We start from the raw sequence: 19,369 nt of genomic DNA, 5'->3' as shown, positions 1-19,369 counted from the left end.
CATGTAGATACCGGTCGGCTCACTGGTTGAGCGCGGTGCGGGCATGACACCGAGGTTTGCGATCGCGTTGCCGGTCGCGGTGCGGGCGCGACACCGAGGGTTGTGATCCTGTTACCAGTCACGAAAAAAGACCAAAAAAAAAAAAAAGGAAAAATAAATAAATAAATAAATAAATAAATAAAAACTGAGTTATTATGTACGATGACTTAATGTTTTAAATGTTGTGTTAGGTGGAGGAACAATCACCCTTTTTCAGCAGACGGAAATTATCGTCCTTTAGCCAAGACAAGGCAACAGAATATCAGCACACAAAGGCAAGAAAACCTTCGGTGGGTGTCAGAACTCTCTTACGTAGAAGAGAAAGAACAGTGGCAAGAACAAATCAATCAGCTAAAGAAACAACTTGATTTCAGTGTTAGTATTTGTCAGACTTTGATGCAAGATCAACAGGTAAATTTTCCTATGAAAATGAATCTTTTCTTTCATCTTTATTATTTGTGAAGCAATACAAATTTTTCTGAAGTCAGCAGTAACTATTACCAAATTTTTCTTTCAATAGACTCTATCTTGTCTGCTACAAACTCTTCTTACGGGTCCTTACAGTGTTATGCCCAGCAATGTTGCATCTCCTCAAGTACACCTTATAATGCATCAGCTGAACCAGTGCTATACTCAGCTAACATGGCAACAGAATAATGTTCAGAGGTAATCTGTTTCTTACAGGTATTGAGACTGTATAGTAAGTGCTAATATTGAGTGAGGGTTTTATAGTTAACTTCTGGGAGAAAAGGACATGAGCCAGATTGCATGTTTGTATATTCTCTACCACCCAAGAATTTTGTAAGCAGTGATTTGGCCAATGTTCCCTTTTAATACTGAGGGTTTTATAGTTAACTTCTGGGAGAAAAGGACATGAGCCAGATTGCATGTTTGGATATTCTCTACCACCCAAGAATTTTGTAAGCAGTGATTTGGCCAATGTTCCCTTTTAATACTGTGGACTTGACTTTTTTTTTTTAGAAATTAGTATTATTGAGTGATAATGCTTACACTGGGTGAATTGTGTAGTGTGTAAATTATACCTCAGTAAAGCTATAAGCAAACAAAATGAGTTTCTTATAGTTATACTGTCTGACAGAAGTTCTAAGTTCAGTTCTTCTTCCAAAGGTTAGGTTACTGAATTAAGCCTGCTGAGCAAGCATTTGTTGTAGTAAGTATCAGAGCAGTCAGTCTGTTCTGCATGCTACTGAATCATTTCTTACATATATTCTTTTGAATGTACTTTATATAGATAGTAATATAACTGATTTTTAAATTACTGACTTCTTTCAGGTTGAAACAAATGCTAAATGAACTTATGTGCCAACAAAATCAACATCCAGAAAAACCTGGAAGCAAGGAAAGAGGCAGTAGTGCATCACACCCTTCTTCTCCCAGTTTATTTTGTCCTTTTAGTTTTCCAACACAACCTGTAAATCTGTTTAATCTACCTGGATTTACTAATTTTTCATCATTTGCACCAGGTAGGTGACAGAAAACCTAAAGAGAAAAGAAATAAATGCAAAGTGTTTGAGAATATAATTGGCGTATTGCGTAGATTTTTAACATCCTCTTTTCAAATGGTAGGAACTGTTTGCAAAGTTAGACTCCTTTCTTCATTAATTCTTTTATGATGAAAACTTAAGCTTAATAATATGATTGGTAACAAAATTAAGTAAGCTACTTTTGAATGATTGCTTCAACTACTTATTAAGGTGAAAAGGAATTAACTTATCCAGTGGCTGCTGTGTACCAGGTACTTTGTAAAACTTTAGAAGAGTAAAGGTGAATAAAACATGTATCTTCTTTTTAAGAGGAGCCCTTCAAGGAGTACCATGTCTTGTTATGGAAATACACTGCTAGACTAAAGTTTGAGCCCATTTACCTTAGGCTTTTATTTATTCACCCAAGTGCCAGACACTATATAAGTTACTGGGATTCAAAGGTGAGTAAGACTAATCCTTTAAAACTAATTCCTTTAAGGAATTCAGAGTGTTGTGGGGAAGCTAAGAGTGTTAATAAATGCTTATAGTGCAGTGTCATGGGTGCTATAGTGCAAATGTTTGGGGAAAGTGTCAGCAGGTCAGGTTTTTTTTTTTCCAGAAAATGTGACATTTAAGCTAAAGAATGCATAGATTTATTTCCAGGGAGATTAGAAGGGAAAGGGCTTTCTTATCAATGGAACAACTTAAGAGTTATAAAGCAATGACATAGTATATCACTTAGGGAATTCAGAGGTAATTAAATGTGGCTAAGGTTTAATAATTGATGTGGCCAAAGAATGGCAGAGGCCTTTTGTGAAAAGTTTAGACTTTATATTGCAGATAAGAGAGGACCATTGAAGGATTTTGAGCAGGGGGATAACATGAGACTTATGTTTTAGAAAGATTACACTGGTGATAGTGTTAAGAAGAAATTGGAGGGAAGGAGCTAAGAGTATAGCTGGTGAGTACAGGCTGTTGCAGTATTATCAGAGAAATCCTAACTAAGGTATTGATTGGCAGTCGGGGTAAAGAAAAGAAGTAATTGAAAAGACATTATGGAGGTAGAATGAATAAGTTAAGTGACTAGTTATATGAGGTGAATCATGAACTAGTAGTTGAAAGTGTTTGCCAGGGAATATAGGAGGAGAAAAAAGGTTGGGAGGGGTTTGTGAATATAAATATCCATATGCCATAGAATATTTTCTTAACAGAAATTTTAAGACAGTCGCATTTAAAAATTTGGCAAGCATTTTAGTTCCTGAGTGTCAGTTAATATAGGCAGCGAACATTTTTTGAGTAGGCTTTAAGTAATTTATAGGAAATTGCACATGCAGGTCCATTTTGCTGTAATACACTTAATACCCATGCCAATGCTGTACAAAGACTATTCATTCTTCATAAGTAGTTTTGTGAAGCCTTCCTGATCCCTTCCTCCCCAAGTTGTTAGTAGCCCCTTACAAATACCTCTGATACATAGTACTGTTTGTAAGTGTTTAATCATATTCTACTTTCCCAATGAAAGTAGGGTGGAAAGAACCTAAGCTTTGGAGTCATGCAGACTCAAGATCTAACCAGCTCCTCTATTAATTAGACGTTTGATCTCTAAGTCTATATTCTTACTGGTAAAATGAATATTTTCATGAATATGAAATGTTACCTATTTCATAGTGTTTTAAATGTTAATTAAAATAATGTGTAGGGTGCCTACAGTTGAGTAATATTTTGATTAATGTCAGGTACTATTATTTCTAACTTTTAGCTCTTTAGGGAATAGGTATCATGAGTCATCCTTGTGTAACCAGTGCTTTAAAACTTTGTGGGCTGAGCTATAAACAGTGATTGAATAAGTGAATATTAGTTTATTTTAATTAATGATTTTTTGTTTTGGTGGATTTGAATAACACATTTAATTAAAACTGTCTTCTAATTTCATTTTAAGGCTAAAGGCAGTTCATTATTGTTCTCTTACCTGTTGCTTTTATTTATTAGGTATGAATTTCAGCCCTTTATTTCCATCTAATTTTGGAGATTTTTCTCAGAATATTTCTACACCCACTGAACAGCAACAACCATTAGCCCAGAATCCTTCAGGGAAAACAGAGTATATGGCTTTTCCAAAACCTTTTGAAAGCAGTTCTTCTATTGGAGCAGAAAAACAAAGGTACTTGATTGTGAACATAATCTGTAATTTGCTTAAATGACAACCATTAGCCCAGAATCCTTCAGGGAAAACAGAGTATATGGCTTTTCCAAAACCTTTTGAAAGCAGTTCCTCTATTGGAGCAGAAAAACAAAGGTACTTGATTGTGAACATAATCTGTAATTTGCTTAAATGTTCACTTTTGTGATTATATTTAATTATATGTGTTTGAAAATACAATTAGGGAAGATATATCTGATTGTTTGGCTTGATAGTGTTGGAGAAAAGAAACTTTTACATCTTACTCGATGTCTTCTAGGCATATACCTGCTGGTAACCCTAGTACAAGAGAAGTTCAGAGTTTTGATTCAGGGTGTCCTGTGATTCATTTTGTAAGGTTATAATCTGACCCAAAGGATGTCCTTTGGCCTTGATATAATATTTGTCTTTAAGGTTAAACCAGTTCACTGTTCGCTGACTTAGGACTAGAAGCTAATATTAACTGCTAGAGATAATTGTTAAGTGATGGTTCCTTCATTTGATTCATAGCCTCTGGTTAGAAAATTAGTTCCTAAGGCCCATTCAAATGGAATATTGAGTACTACCAGATTATAAAAACGATTTTTTCCCAGGAAGTTTTTTTTTTTTTTTGTCCTTTTTTGTGACCGGCCGCACCGCGCTCAGCCAGTGAGCGCATCACACCTGCCATCCCTATATAGGATCCGAACCCGCAGTGGGAACGCTGCTGCACTCCCAGCGCCCCACTCTCCCGAGTGTGCCACGGGCTCGGCCCTTACCAGGAAGTTTTTAATGATAATGTGGTATCAGTCCTAGTGAAGATTTCTTTTTCTCTCTGTTTCTCAAATTTATTATGTTTTATTTTCATTTTTTTAAGGCAAATCAAGCGAAGCAATCATGTTATTTATTTTTTTTTTTTTTATGACCGGTAAGGGGATCGCAACCCTCAGCACGGTGTTGTCTGCACCATGCTCAGCCAGTGAGCACACTGGCCATCCCTATATGGGATCCGAACCCATGGCCTCGGCGCTTCCAGCGCCGCGCTCTCCCTAGTGAGCCACGGGGCCAGCCTGCAATCACATTATTTTTTGATATCATAATCTTTTCAAATACAATTCTTAAAATATATTTTTTTCTTTTTCTGGCGGCTGGCCAGTATGAGGATTGAACCCTGGACCTTGGCATTATTGGCACCATGCTCTAACCAACTGAGCCAGCCGGCCAGCCCCCAAATACTGTTTTTTACTGAAATAGTGTGAAAGACTAGTTGGACTGGCTCAGGCCAGTCATTCTCCAGGCATTTTTATAGCTAGGTAAATAATGTTATTAATAAGTGTGTTAATCCAGAAAATGATTTTGATAGCTGGTAACAATATTATACCCTTTTATTGTTATTTACTTCAGAAAAAAACTTTTTAGAAAGATGAAAAATTAAGAGGTCAGTTGAGCCTAATATTCTTTCAGATGTACTCTATGATTTTGTCTTTCCTAGTCCTTTCAAGATATATAATTCATGTTACATTTTCCTTTAGCTGTGATTGGGCATGTTTTAGACTCTTAAATCAGCATTTTGATACTGTTTAATTGTTTAATTATGAACTTCTTAGGATTATTTTACTTAATTAACCAATAGCTCTTAGTATTTGAACTTTGTATTCACCTCTGAGAATCCTATCATTAACCTCCCTCACTTTGTTGACTTATTTTCTCAGCTGTCCTAACCATGTTTTCGTATTAAATCTTGTGTTGCTCTATTAAAGTATTCTATCATAAGAGGTTAATAGTGTTTAGTGCAGTATGCATCCAGAAATGATGGTTGAATGAATCTCTGTCACAAGCAATAAACATTTATTCAAAGCTTCAGTGAATAGGTCTTCGTAGTGGAAGGTTTCTACTTCATTATCTGTATTTTATATATAATAAATAATTAAAAATTATTCTGGTTCTGCCTTAGGTATTTATATTATTTCTAGGATGAATCTGGATATTATTTTAGGTATTTGACTGACTTCAAATGTTATTCCCTGAATTAAATGACTAGGGGTAAGAAGTCAGGTGAAACCTTGTAGTCTTGAGTAGGGGTCAGAAAACTTGTTCTGTAAAGGGCTAGACAGTAAATATTTTAAATTTTGCAGGTCATACAGTGTCTATCATAGCCATTCATCTGTACCATTTTTTGCATAAAAGCAACCATAATCAATATGTAAACATGAGTGATTTGAATTCCATATGTCACAAACTATTTTTCGTTTGACTTTTTTTTTTTTTAAAACCATTTAATAATATAAAATCCATTCTTAGGGTTGCAGGCTGAATTTGTCCTGTGAGCTGTCCATTTTTTGCATAAAAGCAACCATAATCAATATGTAAACATGAGTGATTTGAATTCCATATGTCACGAACTATTTTTCGTTTGACTTTTTTTTTTTTTTTAAACCATTTAATAATATAAAATCCATTCTTAGGGTTGCAGGCTGAATTTGTCCTGTGAGCTGTAGGTTTACTATCCTTGTCTTGAGTTAAAGTCTTTCTCAACCTCCAACTTTGTTTTTTCCTTGTATGCCCATCCTCCCTTGATTTTTTTTTTTTTCCCTTGCTGTCATGAATCATGAATACTAGCTTTTTTATTTGGAACTTTCACCAGTAAAAATGGTTTAGTGAGAGAAGTCCAGAATTAAAGTTTAGAGTAATTTAGTACATTAACCTATGTAATATATGCATATTTAGTGCATGTTTTTGTGAAAATATCTTTATAGCCTTTTGATGGCTTTATTCACCTACTTTATTCATCTACTCATCAGTAATCTATAAATTAAGTACATCTGGAGTTTTCAGTAAATGTAGAAACCTATAATTGTAATTTAAAAAAACTTGTTTTCATTGGTAAGGAATGAAAAACAGCCTGAAGAAGATGTGGAAAATAGTAGGACACCATGGTTATATGACCAAGAATGTGAAGTAGGAAAACCATTTATTAAGACTGGATTTTCAGTGTCTGTAGAGAAGAGTACAAATAATAACCGCAAAAATCAATTAGATACAAGCAGGAGAAGACGCCAGTTTGATGAAGAATCCTTAGAAAGCTTTAGCAGTATGCCTGATCCAGTAGATCCAACAACAGTAACTAAAACATTCAAGACAAGAAAAGCATCTGCACAGGCTAGCCTGGCGTCTAAAGATAAAACTCCCAAATCAAAGAGTAAGAAGAGGATTTCTACTCAGCTGAAAAGCAGGGTTAAAAATATGGGTAAGTATTGAAATTGTTGAATGTTGATCAGTGTAAATGTTGGTAACCTTACTAACATGTTGACATATTTAATTTTATTATGGCTTAGACGGGCAGGTTAAGTGTTCTAGACCTACTTGAATAAAGTTATTTTTAGTTGCCTTTATAATTTTTTCTTATAAAATTTATCAAATGGGATTTAATATTATAGATCTTTTAAAACATGGCATTCTTGTTTGTGCTTCTTGAAGTTTGTTATGTATGTATGTGATTACTGTGAGCTTAGAAGATGTTCTGCAAATTTTGTAGTTACTGAAAAAATGCTAAAATGCCCAAGTTTTACTGTTCTTTCTTTTTTAATATTACATCTGTTTCTGTCCAACTGTTTAGTCGTGACTTCTTCATTTAAAGAAATGTGGGCTTCAAATTTAAAGAAATGTGGGCTTCAAATTGATTTCAATCTTTGAATAGCATATAGATTAAACCACTTTTAAAACAGGCTTGCTTTTAGTCCTTCAGGAGTTAAACTTTAGTTAATAAGGTAAAACATATTAGCTTATATTTTATTGAGTCTTGCCATTCAGTATCTTACCAAAGTTCTCTTTATAGTGTTAACTGCATATCTCTTTTTTAAAAAAATTGGTTTTCTTTGATTTTTGAAGAGTTTATAGTCATCCCTTTATATCCATGGGGGTTCCAAGACCCCCTGCGGATACCAAAATCCATGGATGCTCATAAATGTGGTGTTTTTGCGTATAACCTGAACATATCCTTCTGTATAGTTTAAATCATCTCTAGATTACTTATAATACCTAATACAGTGTAAATGCTATGTAAATAGCTGTTACACTATATTGGGTTTTTTTTTTTCCTTTTTGTCTTTTTTACTGACCGGTAACGGGATCGCAACCCTCGGTGTCGCGCCCGTACCGGGGACTGGCAACGGGATCGCAACCCTCGGTGTTGCGCCCGCACTGCGCTCAGCCAGTGAGCAGGAACTGGTCTCCACATGGGATCTGAACCCTCGGTGGGAGCGCTGCTGCGCTCCCAAGCGGCGCACTCTCCAGTGCGCCACCGGGCCGGCCCTATATTGGGTTTTTTTGCATGTTTTTAAAATTGTTGTATTGTTACTTTGTACTTAAAAAATTTTTCTTGAAAATATTTTTGATCTGAGGTTGGTTGAATTAATGGACCTGGAACCCATGGGTGTGGAAGGTCGAATGTACTGAAGTCTAGTGCTCTGTTAAACATAGTTTTATTAGCTAAAATTTGGAATATTATAGCTAAAGGATCTTCTTCTAGTTTGCAAGGAATTCTTTTTGGCTGTGACCCTGAGAGGTTGTTCTGAGTTCAAGGAGATAGTATTTGGTGCTTAAGAACAAAGTACTGTAAGTGTGTAATCAGGGAAGTTTGAGAAATCACTGCAGACTGCTAACTCCCTCTCTTGGAAGTTCACAGTACATCTGAGTATAGTAAATGCCCTGGCAAATCCTATAGAAAAAACATACTTATAAACTTTGGCAGTATTCATCTTAGTCATTTTCGGGCAGTGGACCCTTGAAAAATCTGATGAAAACTATGGATGTAAAAGAGAACGCTTGAACATTTTTTTTCATTTCGGTAGTTAATGTATCCTTGAAGTCCTTGGCCCATTTGAAGAATCTGATTGATGGTTAAACCAGCAAATTTGAACAGTGTGACATTTTTCTCAGCACACACATTACCATCCTTAAAATAATTTTCCAGTTACAAAGGTTTGAGAGGAACTGATTTATTTAGTAAATTAATCAATGATCTGAAACCGTTCAAACAACTATGCTTTCTCCAAACTTACTTTTGGTGCCACCAGAGAACACTTAAGTAGATAATGGCTATTTTGAGAGAGGCCCTTTGGGTAACTCATATAAATTTTTATTCCCTAGTACCTTAACCCCACAAAAATGATTTTTGTCATATGAATATATGAAGAAAAACTATTTTTCGTTCCAGCATTCTCTCATTCAACTAGTTAATTTGAGTGTGCCAGGGTGATACTTCTTAATCTTTATTGTGTTACATGAATGTCCTTGGGATTCTTGTTTAAGTTCAGATTTTGATTCATTTGGGCCGGGTAGGGACCTGAGAGTCTGGATTTCTAACAAGTTCTCATGTATTGCTGATAGTGGTCTGTGGAATATACCATGAGTAGCAGGGTTTTGGAGGACCCTTAGCCAATTTATGGCTGTGTCTACCTAAGCCTAGAAATATTGGCGTGTTTGTATTTTTTGAAACCCTTTATTCTGAAGAACTACTGTTCCGTATATGCAATTCAGCTTTTTTACTTCAAGGCAGAGATTGAGTTTCTGATCTATATGCTCTCTTCATATTTTAATATAAAAATACCCACCAAAAACACACATTCACATGTGTTCAACAGACATTTAAGACCATCTGTTAGAGCCCTACTTTAAGGCATGCACATGTCTTATTAATTTTAGCATGCTTCTCTTTACAGTTTTGGCTGTTTTGTAGGGTGACTGTATGTATGCCTTTTTAAAGTGCGTACTGGGGCTCCCCAGAGAATTTTGTGTATGCCACATAATCTGTCTTTCAATTTCAATTAAAAAATCATTCAGTGCTTTTCATGTGATACACTAACAGCAATCAAAAGCTTAATTTTTGTTTATATAAATTTTCTTGTTAGAATAATGTACTTAAAAATTTTTTCTTCAGAGCATTGAATGCTGTTTATTAAATGAGCAATAGTACTATCAGTTGTATCATTTTACATATTACTTTTGGCAGTCATACCCTTTATTGCTGGACCTGTTCTATGTGAAGATCAGTAGTAATCAAGAAGGTTCTTTTTCCAATAAGTTTTGTGCAGAATGGATCAGAGTGGCTAGACTTTAGTCTGAGAAACCAACAAAGAAACCAGGAATGTAAATTTGAGATGACAGAGTCCTAACTTGAATAATGGCCTTAGAAATAGAAAGGGAAGGTTAAATTCAGATAGGATATCACAGAGAATAAATTGACAGTATCTTGGGAACTTACTTCTTATTAACAAAGCATCTGCTGGGATCTAAAGGATATAAGCAGCAAAGCTTTAGGCTCTGCTGGCTCTTACATACAGTACTTGGGGCAAAGATCAGAGCTCCGTGGTTCTTGGAGAAAGCTATATTGGAGGAGATCCATGCGACCCTCCTATTATTGGCCCTTCCCCTCAACTCCAAGTGTAGCAATCTTTTGCCATCTCAAGCTAACTAGCAGGCAGGGGTGTTACTGAACAACAGGTAGGGTGCAATCCTCCTTATGTCTGCCCATAGGGGCACATTAACCTTTGCAGCTGAGGAGACTAAGGAGTAGGACGCTTCCTTTTATTGTCTTTATGGAAGACTGACCACTTGCTAGCCAGAGTATTGCTTGACCATAGAAATAAGACGTCCACTTGTTCTCAGCATGCCACCATTAAAACTACCCAGCATTTGGATCCAGCCTTAAGGGTAAGTAAGAGTCATGCCTGGGCCAGTCTATACATATAAAACAGATATAACAGCCAGTACATATAAACCCCAAATTACTGACCTAGAAAATCAAAGGGAAGAATTATGTCTTTACACAGCAAAAAGTACTGAGTGATAAAATCAGGAAGAAAAAGATTAGAGGCTTAAGAACAAATCTTGGAGATCTGATATACAAGGAGTTCTAAAGGAGAGAAACAGCTGGAGAAGCAATAATTAAATATATAGTAATGGGGATGAAGAAACACTTGAGACTATATATTAAAACAGCTAACTGTTGTCTGGCTAGGAAGGGGACATGTATACACCTATGTATAGTCTGGTAAAATTTCTTATTTCCAAGGAAAAAGCAAAAATCTCCTAAGCTTCCACATGAAAGAACAAGCGACATATAAAAAAAAAGAACCAAACTGACATCAGGCAGTCTTACTTACCACATAAGAAGAAGTAGAAAAAAGTAGAAAAACCCGTACACAATCAAAAAAGGACCGCAACTCAAGAACCCTATAACTCAGCCAAGAGAACCTTCACCAGTTAGGATGAAAAAAAGATACTGATGTATCCTATCTGAGGAAAACTACAAAAACAACATATAAATCAGAATAGAAACCTTTATATATGGGAAGGTAATGAGGAGAGGTAACAATTCAATAAAGAAAATAGATCAATCTCACTTGTATACATTCAAAAGTAAAAATAAAATATTAGCAAATTGAACCTACCAGTGTATCAGAAGAATATTAGGTTTGTCACTAGTGTTTATTTCAGAAATGTAATCATGATTTGTTACGAAGAAATCTGCTACATTTTTTATTATATCAAGTTAAAAGGACAAAAATCATATGATTATGGTAGGTTAGATATAATTTGAGGTTTTTCCTAATGAAAATTTAATATAAGATATAAGAAGGCAGTTATTTAAACATAGTAAAGTCTGTTAGATGGTGCCAATCACAAGCACCATTGTAAATCAAAATATTCCAAAAATATTTCTATCAAAATTAGGAACTAAACAAGGATCTCCCTTTACTATCAACATTATTTAACATTGTTTGGAAAGCATTATGACAAGAAATTAAATAATTGGAATAAATATTAGAAAAGGAGAGAAATTTTATATATTTTTTCTAATGGTATTTTTGTGTAGTAAGAGCTCAAGAGACACTGGAAAATAATAGCTACTAGATTTAACAAGTCACTTTAACAGTGACTGGATATGTGTTAAAGTGGCTGGTTAAGTGTGAAAATGATTTTTGTCTATTATAGTAATATACAATAGAAATGGAAGTGGGAAGTATTCTTATAGTAGTACTCAAATCTGTTGAGTGGAAAAAAACTTGAGTAATTTAACAGGGAAAGTACACAATAGAAGCTGTAAAATTTTTGAAGAACATGTAAGAAGATAGAACAAATATAAATCATAACCATGTTCTTAGATAGGAGCACATAAAATTATTAAATACCAATTCTCCCCAAAATTAATGAATATTTGATTCCACTTTGAATTCCCATGGATTGTTTTGAAATTGAAAAAAAAAAATCTCAAAGCTTATATGGAAGGACAAATGTCCAAGAGTAGTCAAGAAAAGAGAAGCTAAGTAGGACTTGCCTTGCTAGATGTTTAAACATACTGTATAACGTGTGGCTGAAAGAATAAAAATGGCATTGAAATAGATAAGTTGAACAGATAGAATGTCCAAAAATAAAACTCAATAAATATGGGGATTTCATATATTGACCAATGTGTATTTTAGTTCAGTGGGAAGAGAATAGGTATAACCAACTATCGATGTGGAACAAAAAAAGTTGAATTCCTTAAAAAAAGGAAAATTTTGTAGAATATATACATATCCTCTGGATGAGTAAGAACTTTTAGACCAAGTCATGTTACACAAAAGATATCAGAAAGGCAGACATTTGACTAATGCTCATTACTATGCTCTCTACTATGGATACTTATATATGTTGGATGTGATTCTTTTTTTTATTTCTTGATACTGAAAAATTATTAACTTGGAGTCTAGTAGAAAATTGGGTTGTATGAGGTCTGCCTCATACTTTGAATTGGGATGTACTCCTTAAGACAGATATCAAAGGACAGTAAAGTGTTAGAATTTAGTCCCGTTATACCCCGTTTCCAAAGGTTATTGCAGAGATATCGCCAAGACATATTATGTACTGTTTTGTATTCTACTTATACCAGTCCTTCATAGCATTCTAAATTGAGTTACCTGTACTACCTCATTATGGAAATTGATTTCCTTTTCAGTTTGAGTTAGTTGCAACTGATAACAGTTGTCACTTTTTTTACCCAAGGGTATGAAAGTGCCAGTATGTCTAGCACATGTGAACCTTGCAAAAGTAGGAACAGACATTCAGCCCAGACTGAAGAGCCTGTTCAAGTAAAAGTATTCAGCAGAAAGAATCATGAGCAGCTGGAAAAAATAATAAAATGTAGTAGGTCTACAGAAATATCTTCAGGTATGTTCTTTTTTGTTTTGCTTTAATTTAAGGAGTTCTTCATCTTAGATTTGAAAAGCTGCATTAAAGCAAGTTTTACAGCTGGTCAATCACACGTTTTTATCATGTGGAGGTTTTATAGTAGAGATTGTGCAACACATTCCTTGATATCAAGAAATGTAAACTTGGATATATGTTTTGTTGTTGTGATGCTAGTTTTTATACACATTTTAATAGAGTTTTTTTCTAAACAAAGAATAGTTACATGAATGTGAAACTCGTAATTTGAAATTCTGAAAACCTTATATTTGAAATTCTGAAAATCTTATCTGAATAAAAATTAGATATGTAATCATACCACTCCTTGGCTTAAAACCTTTGGTTTCACCATGCCTATGGGATAAAGTATGTATACCTTAAGTATGGCCATCAGAGATTTGGTTCCTTCCTGCTTCTCCAGACTCATTTCTCACAACCCTCTGCCTTAAAATTTATTTTTTCGGTGGCACTGAACTGGAGTTTTTCTATAACTATCATGCTGTTTCTCACTTCAACAGATGTCTTTTCTGCCTCAAGTCCTTTTTGCCCTTTGTAAGCCCTTTTCTCTGCCGGACTCTTAATAAAATTTGAATTCTGGAACCCTGAAAGTGCACCCTAATCCAAGCTGGGATAACTTCCCCTTTCTCCTTTTTGTTTCCATTGTAGCCTGTGTAAAGCTATGTTGTTGCCTGTATCACATTATGTAGTGTTTACCTGTTTAAGTGTCTGTATCTGTCCCTTGGCAGCACATAATACTTTTTCATATTTGTATCTTAAATGACATAGTGTAGGCTCTCAGTTAAGTGTTTATTGCATGAATGGAGGCATGTGTATTTGCCATTTTGAGTAAATACTGGTACTTTCTTGATTTATAAAAATAAGTATATCTCAAAGAAATATGGAAAGGGAGGCAGTAAATATAGACTCATAATCTCAGTTGTCAATAAGACCCTTGATGAAGATGATAGCAACTACCATTTGTATCAAGCTTTATTATTTACAAATTAGCAACACATTGCATATGAACCTCATACTGTATGGCTTTATTTCCATTTTTCAGATAAGGAAGTATAGTCAGAGAGGGTACCTTTTTTCCCCCAGCACTTATAAAGGGGTGGGTAATATAAACTAGTAGAGCTTTTCTTGAAAGTTTTCAAAAGTTATTCCCTTAGCCCAGTAATTATACTTGTAGGAATTCATCCTTGGGAAACAAAAGTAAAAAAAAGAAAAATTGAGATTTAATGTTTGAACAATGTGATTCCAACTATGTGTAAGCAAAAATTTGAATGAAAAAAGACTGAAAGAAAATGCATCAAAATGTTAATAGTTGTTGTATCATTTAAAAACTCATCTATGTAGTCTAAAACTTTTTAAATGGGTATTTATTACTTTTGTGATCAGAAAACAAACATACAAACATTTGTTTGTATTTTGAAATGACTTCCTTAAGCTCTACCATTTCCTAGCAATATGAGCTTAACTTTGAAGCCTGGTCTTCTGTAAAGTCCAGGATCCTTTTGGCAAAAATATCAATTCTATTTTCCTGAACCCAGAATTTTACCAAAATTTTATAATTTTCATCTTCTTTCACTAAATAGTGAAATTGGAGGTTGAGGAAGGGCACTAAATTGAAAGGCTTAATAAATTATGTATTAGTTATTTAAATAATTAATAACTGGGGCTGGCCAGATAGCTTAGTTGGTTATAGCTTGGCCTTGTAATACAAAGGTCAAGGATTTTGAATCCTGTATTGACCAGCCACCCCTCACCCCAATTAAATTAATAATTGGTCATAGTATTTAAGACCTTATTACTGTCACTTGGAAAAATATAATGATTGAATATTGGTGAATTAAAAAATGTTTGAAATATACATTTGTGTATATTTATGTATTCCCATTCTAAAAAGATTTATTTTTAGTTTTAACTAATACACTAAAATTCTTTATAACATGTAGTAACACTTGTTGTTCTACCCATAATATATGATTATTAGAGTGTGGTATATATGACTAATAATCATGCAGTCTTCTTCTCCCTCCAGAGTTGTGGGAGGTTCACATTGACGGGTGTGCTTCTAAAAATGAAAGATATGTTTATTATGAATAGTCATCATCAGACACATTAGTATAAATTTATAGTAAACGTTCTGAAATTTTTCTCATTGAGATTAATTTTAAATAGAGCATAAACCATACCTTGTGGTAACATTTCAATTCAGGCAAACAATTTTAAAGAAATTTGCTTATTCCTTTTTTAATTTTTCTCATTGAGATTAATTTTAAATAGAGCATAAACCAGACCTTGTGGTAACATTTCAATTCAGGCAAACAATTTTAAAGAAATTTGCTTATTCCTTTTTTTCATTCACTTATTCATATTACGGAACCTGTCTTTAATACGCATACACATTTTATGTTCATCCTTATGTCTGCCCTTTCCTACAGCCCATACTAGGAGAATACTACAGCAGTCTAACAGAAATGCATGCAATGAAGTGCCAGGTAACAATCTGCTTAGTTTTGGTGTCCACTTTCTGTTAATATTTTTCCATTTGTCCTAAAATCCTTAGTTTTATTGTTCTGATTTTTTTATATTTAGCTTAGTATATATATAAGTTATGTAGCTGTTGTAAAAGTGAAAGATAATTCATTTTCATAAAATTCTGAAGCCTTTCATTTATAATTCTTGGTTGGTAAAATTGGCTGCTTTTCTTGTTTTCACTTTGTTTTAGTGTATGTAACCTAACCAACACATTTATAAGGGTAATATAAACCTTTTTTATGATTTAGTATTTGAAGTTGTTTATTATGTATTTCTTAAGTGGTAAAAACATTAATATTTTTTGGAAACAAATACAGGTTAAGTATCCCTAATCTGAAGATCTGAAATCTGAAATGATCCAAACTCTGACTTTGAGTACCAAAATGGTACTCAAAGGAAATACTCAATGCAGCATTTCAGATTTTGGATTTTCAGATTAGGGATGCTAAACTGGTAAATATAATGCAAATATTCCAAAAACTGAAAAAAGTCCAAAATCCTAAACACTTCTGGTCCCAAAACACATTCTGATCCCAAAATAAACCACCAAACAAGAACAACTAACTGTTGCATGCAAAGACTATGATCAAAATGCTATTTTTGATCTATTTTGTTTCTAAAGTGTGTATTTTCATTAAATATGGTTCTGTATTATTTAGGTTGCATGCAAAGACTATGATCAAAATGCTTTTTTGATCTATTTTGTTTCTAAAGTGTGTATTTTCATTAAATATGGTTCTGTATTATTTAGAATTGTAAATATTCCTTAACTCCTCCTTCAGCTATACACGAGTGAAAAATAAAAGACTCTTGGGGAATTTGAAGAAGTTAAACAAGGATGTAGAGCTGATAAAGCTGAATATATCAGTTGCACTTCCAAAAGAAAAGAACTCTGAAGATAGGATAAAAACAATATGGGATCAGAGAAAACTGACTAATACAAGGGATTTTTCTAGCCAAAGCTAATCAGTTTTAGTCCAGGAGGAGAAACTGGCATAAACGTTCTATCTCTCAACTCCAGTAGGGAGGGATGATGCTTGTATTTAGCATAATTCATTATTTTGGAATACTTTAATTTTTAATGTTATGTAATTTGGAGTGATAACTTTATCACAGAGATATTAAAGACATCACTAAATATACTTTGTTCTTAGAGCTTTGAAATAAATGTTTTCAAAATTGAACTGGCCAAACTTCAATATAGTATGTAAATTCAAAGTTTGCATATCAGGTCATATCTTCTTATCTAGATTTTTCCTATAAGCTGAGATATCTTAGAGACAGTTTTAGTTCCTGCTTACAATAAATGTCATTTTTGTAACAATATATCATATTTGAACATTTTAAAACTACTGAGAGAACTTTAGTATGTTAATTCATTTTATACTCATAACTGAGGCAAGATAGGGAAATTATTATTATTATTTTATGCTTGTGAAAATTGAGACCTCAAGATGTTAAATTATTTAGCTAATTAGGGGAAAGTTCTGCCATTAGAGCATATTCCTTTTGCATTTTCTTGTCCCTCTTTTGCAAAAATGAATTAAATCTTTATTATCTTAGTACATTTATTTGAAAGCACAATATATTAAAACTTTCAACATTTTTAGTTCTCTTTCTAAGAAACTTATCACTGATTTTTGCAGAATTTGAATATTTAGCTACTTGAGGTTCAACTATTGTTCTAGAAAGTTCACAGAATTTGATAGCTAGTAAAACCACCTGGAGATTTTTTTTCCATAGAGAAATCAAAATGGGAACAATTTCTAATCTGTACTCTTAAAATTAAGGGTATGACATATATCTCTAAGAGTGATAATTCTGTGTTATCAAAAAATATATGTAGCAAAATTGTAGCTGAAATATTGACGTCTAGATTCTGTGAAACTGAAAACTTTAGTTGGGTCACTGCATGTTCTACTTTATACCGAGTATATAAATAAGAGATTTACAGTGAAATCGACCTATTATGTTATAGTTACAAATTCAGTTATTCATTAGCATGATAGATGAGATTTGAGAATCAGTAGACCTAACTGGCTAGACCTTAATATAGTAACTTTCTTTTTCTTTTTTCTTTTTTCCTTTTCTTGTCTTTTTTCGTGACCGGTAACGGGATCACAACCCTTGGTGTCGTGCCCACACCGCGCTCAACCAGTGAGCGGACCGGTCTCTATATGGGATCCGAACCCTCGGCGGGAGCACCGCCGCACTCTACCGAGTGCACCACCGGGCCGGCCCCCAATATAGTAACTTTCATTGGCAGCATTCAGTTTGTTTTTATCAACATTAACAAAATTAATTTTTTTTTCTGTAATGATTTCATGTTAGCAAAGAAAAAAAATATTTGCACTTAGCTTATTCTGTTCAAGAGCTGAGTTTCACTGATTATTCCCATGAAGTGTATAAAATTGCCCAGATGTTTTATATGACCAGAAATAACTGCCGTTCTTAGTAATGTTAGATAATGTTATTCATTCATTTAAACATTTCTTTAATACATAGTATTTATTGTGATAATTTTATCTTGGTAATTTTTAGCTTCTTTTTCTACTTTAAAAGCCCTGAAAAGAATTGTGTTCTGATTTTTAAGTAATTTATAGGTGAGAGTAATGATGCAAGGTTGTAGAATTTGTCAAAACAGTATATTATCAGTATTAACTTCCTGAACTTTTATATCTTCCAGAAACTGGGAGTGATTTTTCCATGTTCGAAGCTTTGCGGGATACTATTTATTCTGAAGTAGCTACATTAATTTCTCAAAATGAATCTCGTCCACATTTTCTTATTGAACTTTTCCATGAGCTTCAGCTACTTAATACAGACTACTTGAGACAGAGGGCTTTATATGCATTGCAGGTATCTGTTACCTAATATTCTTTTTCCTATCTGGTTAACACTTTTCTTCATTATTATATCTGGTTCCCTCCTTAGACTAAAGCTTGTCCTGTTCCATGTGTATTTTGGTCTGTTTTCTATGTGCTTTATTGATATTTTATTTAAAACTTCTTTTATAGCTCAAGTAGCTTTTAAGATAAAGTCTCTTTTTGAGCAATTTTTTCAGTGTTTTATCTTTAATGTTATTTCTTCCTTACACTTAACCTGTGAGAAGTATTACATTTATTTTTGTATCTGCTTCTGCTTTTAAATTTGTAATGTAAATTTGTAATTAAGCATATATGTTTTATATAAATAATTGTCTTATTTCCTTATTCAGGACATAGTATCCAGACATATTTCCGAGAGCCATGAAAAAGATGGGGAAAATGTAAAGTCAGTGAACTCTGGTACTTGGATAGCATCAAACTCAGAACTTACTCCCAGTGAAAGCCTTGCTACTACTGATGATGTAAGCTGATAATGACTGGTGAAATGTAGATATAATTTCAGTGTGCAATAAACAAAAGTTAAATAGGTTGTTGTCAAATTGTGAGTATACTTAATATATTTGATTTTTAGCTTTTTTAAAAAAGCTGAGTATAATGTATTACTTTATTTTGAGGGTGAAGTATAAAACACAATCAAAATATGGCAGCAAACACCAAAAATGATGTATAAATGATAGATTATGAGGTCTAAAATAGCCATAAGTACATCTCCATTGTCCGACATAGGGGCTGACTCTTAACAGACATTTAGTAAATATATGTTATGTTCATTCAAGACAATCAGTAAACCAGACAGCAAGTAGACCACAGTAAGAACCCTCGAATAAATAAATAAATTCAAGATAAATTGGGTCTTTGGGTAAAAAAAAAAAATAAAAAAGCCTAGACAAAAGAAAGTCATATAGGAAAAAAAAAGGAGCTTATTTTATTCGAATTGATGGAGAAAATTTTGACCAAAGGGAGCTTAAAAAAAATAAAAAAGCCTAGACAAAAGAAAGTCATATAGGAAAAAAAAGGAGCTTATTTTA

At 33.6% G+C, this 19,369-nt stretch overlaps 1 protein-coding gene across 1 annotated transcript in view; it reads left to right on the top strand.

Moving 5' to 3' along the window:
• Positions 1–19,369, top strand: part of PCM1 (pericentriolar material 1) — a 98,611-nt gene that overhangs the window by 41,063 nt on the left and 38,179 nt on the right. Inside the window, exons 18-24 of the mRNA XM_008572384.1 lie at positions 231–450; positions 560–705; positions 1,333–1,523; positions 3,513–3,684; positions 6,570–6,928; positions 18,140–18,312; positions 18,671–18,802. Coding sequence (XP_008570606.1) covers positions 231–450; positions 560–705; positions 1,333–1,523; positions 3,513–3,684; positions 6,570–6,928; positions 18,140–18,312; positions 18,671–18,802 — 1,393 coding nt within the window. The remainder of the gene's footprint in view (positions 1–230; positions 451–559; positions 706–1,332; positions 1,524–3,512; positions 3,685–6,569; positions 6,929–18,139; positions 18,313–18,670; positions 18,803–19,369) is intronic.

Source organism: Galeopterus variegatus, unplaced genomic scaffold (assembly GCF_000696425.1).
Source record: "Galeopterus variegatus unplaced genomic scaffold, G_variegatus-3.0.2 Scaffold778, whole genome shotgun sequence".
In the NCBI taxonomy this organism is placed as follows: Eukaryota; Metazoa; Chordata; class Mammalia; order Dermoptera; family Cynocephalidae; genus Galeopterus; species Galeopterus variegatus.
Note: the sequence above shows the minus strand (reverse complement) of the source record. Positions and strands in the feature narration are given on the sequence as shown.